The sequence below is a fragment of the Gavialis gangeticus genome, unplaced genomic scaffold (assembly GCF_001723915.1).
Source record: "Gavialis gangeticus isolate Ggan-Ray unplaced genomic scaffold, GavGan_comp1, whole genome shotgun sequence".
In the NCBI taxonomy this organism is placed as follows: Eukaryota; Metazoa; Chordata; order Crocodylia; family Gavialidae; genus Gavialis; species Gavialis gangeticus.
In genome coordinates this window covers 209,347,099-209,356,719 of record NW_017729032.1, presented here as the reverse complement: position 1 = coordinate 209,356,719, position 9,621 = coordinate 209,347,099, and the positions used below count along the sequence as shown (strand labels likewise).

At 45.3% G+C, this 9,621-nt stretch overlaps 1 protein-coding gene across 1 annotated transcript in view; it reads left to right on the top strand.

Moving 5' to 3' along the window:
- Window positions 1-9,128, top strand: part of LOC109302322 (interferon-induced GTP-binding protein Mx1-like) — a gene marked incomplete at its 5' end in the record, with an annotated part of 41,757 nt that extends 32,629 nt beyond the window's left edge. The window contains 4 exon segments of the mRNA XM_019523882.1: window positions 3,698-3,856; window positions 4,276-4,352; window positions 5,206-5,451; window positions 8,693-9,128. Of these exon segments, the coding sequence (XP_019379427.1) occupies window positions 3,698-3,856; window positions 4,276-4,352; window positions 5,206-5,451; window positions 8,693-8,926 (716 nt within the window).
- Window positions 9,129-9,621: the final 493 nt, after the last annotated feature.

The following is a 9,621-nucleotide window of genomic DNA, read 5'->3' as shown; positions in this document are numbered from 1 at the left end:
GGGGTTCCCGACGCTGAGAGAGAAAGGAGATAGGTACACATAAACCCGTTACCGTGGTCCGCAATGGTGGAGAAAAAGGTGGCTCGGAGAAAGTGTCCCAGTCCATAAAGTCCGATCGCGGGGGTCCTCTTCGGGTGGAGCGGGGTCGTCCGTGGGGGAAGGATCCTGTCGGGGGGGGGCGGTTCAGGCGGCGGCGTCCTGCGGGTCCGGTCCGGCGGCGGGTCGTCTGGCGGGGTCGGTGTACTGGCGGTGGCCCGTGATGTGCTCCACGTAGATGTCGCGGGACCAGCGGATGGTGTCGGACACCATGAGGTAGCGCATCAGCTTGGCGTAGCGGCGGGAGACGCGGCAGGCGCGGAGGACGCTCTCGTTGCTGGGGTCCCAGGCTCCGAGCGTCCCCACGATGAGCGCGTCCACCGTCACGTCGTAGCCGCGGCCCCTCAGGGTGTCGGCCAGCGGGGCGTACTTCTCCCGCTTGCGAGCCCGGGCGTCGGTGAAAGCTTGGCGCCGGTTCTCGAAGGGGATGGTGACGTCCACCATCACGATCTTCTTGGCCTCCTGGTCGGTGATGACGATGTCGGGGCGCAATGATTTGCACAATGATGTTAGTCAGTTCTTTTAGCATTCCTGGGTGTGGTTCATCTAGTCCTGCTGACTTGTAGATATTTAGCCTTTGTAGGTGCTCCCCTGCAAGATCTATGCTAATTATGGGAGGCTGGTCACCCTCACCATGATCATCCTGTATCCTGTCAAGTAGGCTAACACCCTTGCACTTGTGGAATACCGATGTGAAGTATTCATTCAGGAGATTGGTTTTGTCCTGAGTGTTGGTTATCAGTCATCCCATTTCATTCATCAGGGGTCCTAAGCTTTCCTTATTTTTTCCAACTTCCTACATATCTAAAGAAGGACTTTTAGTAGTCCTTGATTCCAGTTACCAATTTGTATTTGGTTGGTGCTTTTGCTGTCCTGATCTGCTCCCTACATGTGTGCACTGTTGTTGAGTATGCCTTTTTGGTATTTATTCCTAACTTCTGTCCCTTGCAGGCTTCTCATTTTAATTTCAGAAGGTCCATGACTTCCCTGTTGAGCCAAAGGGGTCTCCCAGCCCTTTTGCTGCCTTTTTTAAAAAAGGAATGGACTTCCTTTGAGCTTTTAGGATTGCTTCCTTGCGGAATGACCACTCACTTTGTACTCCCTTCCTCATCGGGCCATGGTTCTGCAGGGTCTTGCCCACTAATCTCCTAAGTTTGTGGAAGTCAGCCTTCCTAAAATCAAGGATTTCTAACCTACTGGCCAATTTCCCTGACTTATGGTGGATGGAGAAGGTGACCATCTCATAGTCACTGTCACCTAGTTTCCCTTCAATCCTTGGGTTGCTCACTGGTCCTCGACACGAGGGTAGTGTGGAGCCCTGGGCCTGATCCCAGTGCATGGGGCAGTACAGGGCCCCAGGGCTCAAACTGATTGTGCGAAGCCAGATCTCAGCGTATGCAGGGCCAGGCAGAAATTGTATAGGACTCTGGGGCTTCATCCTGGCATGCAGGGGCAGCTTGGGGCCCAGCAGCCCATTCTGAGTGAGCAGGGCCTAGTGAGCATGTTGGGGAAGTATTGAGCCCCAATCTCAGCATGAAGAACATGGGGCCGAATCCCAGTTTGTGGCCCCAGGCAGGGGCAGCACAGGGGCCCCGAGCCTGATCAAGGCATGCAGGGGTAGTAGAGAGCCTGAATTTGGCGCACAGAGCCCAGAACTGGCCTGGGGCCCACCTGGACCACTGGGACTCAAATCCAAGACAAGGATTGCTTTCTCCATGTTGACCAAGGGAAAAAAAACTTGTTTTGGACTCAAGTAACTATAGTCCATTTCTGTTAGTTGTGGGGTACCAATATTATTTAGCATGGTTAAATTCCTCTAGTAGTGACAAGGCTTTAGTGATAGCGGTACTAGAATTTATGTAGAAATCTAGTCGTGGCTTAGACATCCTGTGATGTGAATATTGTTTTGTTTTGTTTTTTACCTTTCTCTGAAGCACCAGACATTAGTCACTTCTGGAATGATATCAGGCTTAATGGATCAGTATTCTGATCCACCACAGGATTAGCTTCCTTCTCTTTTAGTTTCTACGCTTTTCTGAATGACCACAATGCCTCAGCCTTAGAAACAGGAATGGCATATTTTGCATCAGTCTTATAATGCATACTGGGTACAACAAGATGAGACATTTACTGCAGAGCTGCCTAATTAGCACCACAGTAAAGTCTCAGAATCTACATGTGTGGCCCTCTTAGACTACAGTAAACTAATAAAATGCTGCTGTAGGATAGTACTTGTCAACACAATTACTATTCTGCGGTGGCGTTATTTACTCCACCTCAGTGTATATGTAGATGCTGATGGGGCTGGCTAGGTCATGCTGATGGGGCTGGCTTCAGTGTGGGGGCTATGTGCCAGTTAGCCCCGTACTGAAGCACCCTTGCGCTCCAACCAGCCCCTCCACAGCATGCTGAGCCAGGTCGGAGCAGCCGCAGGGTGACAGGCTGGCCCCCTAGGGCTCCTGCTACCTAGGGCTGCTCCAACCCAGCTCAACATGCTGTGGTCCCAGGCACACACGTAAATATAGCACCCAGGAGCAATGAACTCCAGCACAAACTGAGCCGGAGTTTATTCATTTGAATTAATAGCACATGTAGACATGCCCACTGTGCATTAGTTCTTTTAATCTAGTGGTTTTTAATTTTGGGGGCGCCATGTACCTCTTCACCTGCACAATATTGCTGCTCTAACCCCCTACACCAGGCATATCTCTGTCGACACCTGTGTTAACTCATGGCAACACTATGGCTCACCAGACACTGACCAATCAGAAGTAGGGATATGTGAAATTTTGCCAGCAAAATTGGAATGAAACAAAGGCCATCAAAATAGCCTCTAAACAAAACAAGGCTGATTGAAATGTTTTGAAAGTCAAAATGTTTTGAACATAGGCTGGGGACAGGAAGTCAGTCCAGCTGGCCTGACTTCCCATCCCCAGTGCAAGATCTGGCAGGGGGCGGAAGGCAGCCAAGCGGGGCTGCTTCCTGGTACCCCATACTAGATCACACCAGGGGCAGGAGGCAGCCCGGCTGAGCTGCTTTTCTGACCCTGTGCCCGAATGTGCAGGGGTGGGAGGCAGCCCAGCGGGCCAATGAAGTACGGGGATCAGGGAAGCAGCCCCACTAGGCTGCCTCCCGTCCCGGTGTGATCAAGCACAGGGGTTGGGGAAGCAGCCCAGCTAGGCAATCTAGTGCAGGGGATGGGAAGTCAGCCCAGCTGGTCTGACTTCCCATCCCCAGCGAAACTCAACACAGTGGTGAAACAGCCTCTCTCTTTTGACAGAATGAAACAGGACATCTGTTTTGACTCTAAATGAAATTCAAGATGAAACACTGTTCTGTTGAACCAGAGGAACTCAAGGCGAAATAGAACGATGCCGTTTCACACAGCTCTAATCAGAATCTCTACTGCCTTTATTAAAATTTAGGCACGTACACCTCACTTATTGTTTACTGTGTATCCCTAGGGGTATTTGCATCCCAGTTTGAAAACCTCTATTTTAGTTAAAAGCATCTTTAGAACAAAGATTTAAGCTTCTTTTTAAAATGGATTGTTTTGCTTATAAATTAATTAATTAAAATAATGTTGTTTTTAATGTTATAGTAAAAAAAGCTATACAAGAGGATGTGTGGAGATTTGAAAATCAGTATCGTGGAAGAGAACTCCCAGGTTTTATCAATTACAAGTCATTTGAGGACATTGTAAAAAAGTATATCAGGGAACTAGAGGGACCTGCCCTTGAGATCTTAAGTAGAGTGATTGGTGAGTTTCATTTACTAAGTTTACTCAGAGCTTCAGAAGTATTAGTCTGTCTATGTTTTGACTGATGTGGCAAGAGTTGCCACGTCTTGGCACATGTACTCAGGACACTTCATGGAGGGAAAAATGAATATGTAACAAACTGATTTCACTAACTGATTCTTCTTTGTCAAGACTTCAAACCTCTGTGCATGACCTTCAGATTTTGACAGCGCTATTTTCAAAATGTCCAGTAATTTTTAAAAAAAATAGAAACTTAACATGATAAGAAAATTATATCAATCCTATGGTATGATGGAATTAAAATTGTACTGGATAAGCCTAGCTATGTAGTAATGTCATTTGGATCAATTAAGGAGACTGACTAGTTTTCTTATTAATCAGACTGCTGCCATCATTTTATGTTTTTCTTTTCCCCTCAGATATTGTTGGATGGTCTTTTACAGAAGTCGCCACAGCTAATTTTCAAGAATTTGTCAATCTTATCAGAGCTGCTAAGGTGAGATAAAAGGCCACAACAATACTGAACGGCCTTTTATAGAGCACATTTACTCCTTTACTCTTGGTCACTTTCTAATTTAATTTTCCTTAAGCAACATATGTAATCCTACAGATGCTTACCATATTCAAAAAGTGATAAGTAACAAAGAAACCTAATATTAGAAAAAGTTTATTTGCAGAAATACTGAAAGTGTTTATACTCTCCATTGATATATAATACACCTTTCCCAGTGAGATGAATGGGCTGCACCATATTACACCCTCACTTACGGGTGGGGATAGTTGTAAAGATGTGTACATGAAAATGACTCCTAATCTGCTGTTGACACTCTTTCCAAAGACGTCAGTTTTGAGGAAGAAGCGCAAACCTTACATGATGCTGTGGTCACCCAAATGAGCTAGCTGATGTCTTTGTATTTGGATAACATCAAGGCTTTAATGACCATAATTCAGTCATTCAGTTTCTGCTCAAAATGAAACAGAGCTCTAATTAAACTGCACTGGCTTAGCTGGACTCAAACTGCCAGTCAGTTATTTAACTGACAGGAAGGCTTGCCATGAAATCTCAATCAGATTATATCAGAGGAATGACCTTTTGGTAGAACACCAAGGTTGAAAGACTGCAGGCATCTACTTATTCTACGTCAGACTCAAGACACTTTATGGACCGGTGTGGGAGGTGTGTGAGTCTAGAGCAGGGACAGAAATGTGTTCGTGTCATGTTGAGAAAGAATATGATAGTACTGGCCAACACTCCCAATATCTGTTCAGTTGCAAACTGGTTGTCAGCAGCAAGGCCTGGTTGTTGGTTAGTAGCTTCTGAGAGTTTTCTTCTCCAACTTCCTTCACAGGGCAGAATTGAAGACATTAAAACACAGCAAAGAGAAGAAGCTAAAAACATGATCCAAACCCAATTTAAAATTGAGCAGATTGTATACTGCCAGGACGATTGTTACAAAAAAGCTTTAAGAGCTACCAATGTTAACAACGTTGAGGAAGCACTCAAAACTCTGACATTCCAGGATGCTAATGGAGTTGTTCCAAACAGGAGCCTATCCACTGTTAACCTCGCTGGTCACCTGGAGGCATACTTCAATGTGAGTTTCTGGATTCCTGTAATAGCAATTCCTATTTCATTCTAAATTCAACAGTGTATAATGTTCATCCAGTCCCACTGCAGTCAAGAGAAGGGGTTCTCTTTTGGTTTTAAGAATATGGTGATACCAACAGGAAGACGGCACATGTAATCTCCCACTTGATGTACATGCACAACTGTCAGACTTAACTAAAACCTTGAGCAGCCAATGGAAAAAGATCATGGGCATATTCTGGGGTGACCAGAAAGGTTGGGGAAGGAATATACATATTACACAAGTAGTTTATTGGCTCGCTCTGTAACAGGAAGTTGTGAAAACAGAGGGCTCCTTCATCTTGAGTTTCCTTTTTCACGCTACTTCTTGCTATTAATCTTCCTCTCAGATTATACCAGTTTCACCATCAAAACTTAAATGGTCCCTGAATTCAGACCTTAGCCATTAAAAAAAAGCAGTCAGAACTCTGGTTTTAAACTGATTCTCAACCTGTTCTGTACGCTGGTGTCACCAGCTGAATCTAGCTGCTGTGGCATTCACTTAGACACCTAACTGTATTTTTGGAGTACAATTAAGCTAAAAAATGTGCATCTATCAAATGCTGAATACAAATACTGAATATAGTTTGTTATAAGAAGCAGTGAAAGACTTATCTTCGTGAAAGCAAAATGGAAACTAACATCTTGCTGTAATTATTAGAATGGGGTATTCTGGAGGTAGATGCTATCAAATTGGATGCAAAGAAAATCAAGTAGAGTTTGTTTTTGTGTCACACATCTTTGTGGTTTCCTAAAGTGAGTCGGACTGTAATGGATTATATATTAGTCAGAGTAGTGAGTTAGCAGTTAAGAGCCTTGATACTCTCTCCTATATAACACAAAGCCAGGTATATGAAGAGTAAACTTTTGAAAAGTGATCAACCCCTATTTTCAACAGTGACAGGCACTTGAAGTTGAAGTCTCAGAGGAAGTGAGTGGAACTTGAGTACATAAGTTGCTCAGACTACAACCCATTGCCTTTCAACAGGACTTATATTGTTAGATGCCTGCTAATTTTGAACATGGGGCCTCAGCTATTAAATCAGTAAGCATCAGGTTTTAAAGACACTATGTTCACATCTAAATCCTCTGAAGTCCTGTTTAGCATCTGCTGAAATCTTGAGGGTGCCTAAAATCTGTGAGCAGCTAAAATACCAGGACTAAAGTTTCATAGGTACCTAAAAGTCTGCTTCTGAGTATACTAAGAAATAGCTAAGCCCTGAGAATACTGGGCAACTAGGTGCCAAGCTTAGGGTTTCCATACTTCGTTTAAAAAAAAGAGGACATCTGGCGGCGGCCGGGGGGGGGGCACTGATATGCCTGTGCCTGCCCCTCTGTCCCTTACTGCCAAGCCACAGCCCCCTCAGCCCTGCTGCTGCCTCTCATTCGCAATCCACAGTACTCTGCACCCCCCAGACCATGCTGGTGCCCCTCACTCCCAAACTGCAGCCCCCCCATCCCTGCTGATATCCCTCACTCCCGAGCCACAGCCCTGTGGCCCTACCTGTGCTCCACGCTCCCGACCCACAGTCCCCCCATCCCTCTGGTGCCTGTAGGTCCCAAGCCACAGCCCCCCCAGCCCTGCTGGTGCCCCTCACTCCTGACCTACAATCCCTTGCCCCCCCAGCCCTGCCAGTGCCCCTCACTCTTAACCTGCAGCCACCCTCCATGCACAAGCACGCACACACAATCCCCAGCCCTGGCCTTCCTACCCCCATGCCCCACAGACTTACCTGCCTGCAGCTGCTGGGGCATGTGCACAGATGCACATGATGCCTCTGCCTCCACTCTCCCCTCCCCTGCTCCCCACAGCCCCAAGCAGCTCCTTGCTAGGGCAAGCCAGGAAGTGCCAGGAAAAAATTTGATGCTGAGCACAGGTGGAGCAAAATCCCAGACATTTGTTGATATTAAAAAAACAAAACAAAACACTCAGATGGAGATGGGAGGACCCAAAAAGAGGATATGTCTGGGCAAACCCTAGCCTAGCTGATACCAAAGCCCTATCAGGATCCACAAGTTAAAAGTCCCCCCATCCACATTGGTTCCAATTTGCTTAGAGGGTCCAATTTGATAGGTGTTTTTAGAGAACACCTACCAGATCAGTTCCCACACGAAATACAGCTGCCAAGGAAGGAGGTGACGATGCTTCCCTTCTTATTAAATAAGTCTCTCCCCATCAATGGTTTGGGCATAGGCCAATTCAGTTACTTGCTTTGCCTTATTCAAAGTAGGACTTTTCATTTCCGATCATTATGAATCAGGCAAAGCAGAGATTTGAACCAGTATCGCTAGATTTCTGTTCTTCATTGCTCCTAGTCCTGTCCCTTATAGCCATAGGGAAAAGTCCATCTCTAGCCTCTCTATAATCACCTTTCAAGTATTAGAAGACTGTTATCAAATCTCTCCCTGCCTAGTCCTCTCTCATAAATCATGCTTTCCACTCTCTGCTAGACTCCTTCCAATCTGTCCACATCTTTCATAAAATGGGGCCCAAAGCTGGTCACAGTGCTCCAGGTAAAGCATCACCAGTGCTGAATGGAGTGGAAGTATCATTGCTCTCGATTTGCAAGTGGTGCTCAAAGTGAAAGCTCAAAAACAGCAATGAAATAGAATTTCTAACCGTCAGCTAAATACTTTTGGGCATCTTTACACATGCTATGGGGTGGGGAGGGCACCTTAATTAGTGGCTCTCAGGAGCTGCTCTAATTAAGTGTATTCAGCATCCTGTGCTTCAAAATGACAGCAAGGATGCTTTTACTAAAGCTCATTCGACTTGCAACTGAAAGGACTAAGTGTCAGACTATCTTCTAGATAAGACACTTTTGAACATATTCTGTTTGGACAGGCTTCCAAATTGGATTCCATTAACAGTAAAATTATTTATAAAGTGTTATTTTTTAGATAACCCTCTACTACAAAATTAATTTCATTGTATAAAGGACATAGCAGTAACTAGTATAATTGGTGTTTATATTCCTGAGGAAACCTGTGGTTGAAGTTTAGAGCAAGTCTCATTCTGTCTTTTAAAACAGATAAAAATGAAAACATAGCTCTTGGATTTCATCATTTCCAATCTAACTCCTGAGGTTAAAATCACTTGATGAAATTTAAAAAGTGCAGCTTTCTGTTATTTCTTACTAACTTTGGATATCTAAGTTGCTGTCCTTTCCTCCCTTTACTAATTAAATTATGTAATTATCTCTTTTCAGGGAGCAGGTCATCGCCTGTCCAACCTAATTCCTCTCATCATTCAGTCCTTCACCATTCGGGACTATGGAGATAAACTCCAGAATGCAATGCTGCAACTTCTGCAAGAAAAGCAGCTATTAGACTTCCTGCTCATGAAGCACAAAGACACAGCTGCCGAGAGGAATTTTCTCACTCGGCAAATTAATTCCCTCAGAAAAGCCCAGCTTGACCTACTAAAAGTCTCTGCCTGGTAGCATTGGTGGCTTCTTCAAGTCACCGTCCTTTTACCAACAATATGTGTAGCAGAGCATTGTAAAGCCTTTTCCAGTCACTTTTCTGAACTCCATAGCTTTTAAAAGACCTAGCACTAAAATCACAAATAATTGCTTAATTTTGACTTAGTTTACATAATTAGTTATATATTGAGTATGGGCTCATCTGTTAACTATTCAGTTGGTCTTGGAGAACCTTGATAAAATTTGAATACCTACAATTTGTTAATAAATTCCGGCAGGAATTGTCTCAGCTTCTCTCTCGTAACTATCAGAAATATTCCCAGCTTGTTTTAGCAAGCTGGGGACCAGGGGCTCTCATCAGCGCAATGCCAAGATGCCTGTGTATCAACACTTACAAATCAAAGTCTTGCAATACCCTTAAAGCCGCGATCATGCCCGAGTCCCCAGTCCTCTGCTCTCGTACGGACTGTCGCAAGCGGTGTTCTCTTTTCGCAGCGGGTCTCAGTTGTCTTCTTTTGTACTGATACCACCTGGGGGCTTCATTGGAAAGCCCGTGTTATGTTGTATCCATTTACGCGCTTGTTATCGCTGTAGGGATTGCAGCGGGCTGGCTGCGGACACGGGGACCGCACACACCGGACGTCAGAGCCCGAGCAGGTCATCTGCGGGCGCTGCTTCCGGAGCTGTGGGGACGTCACGTGCGTGCCCCAGTG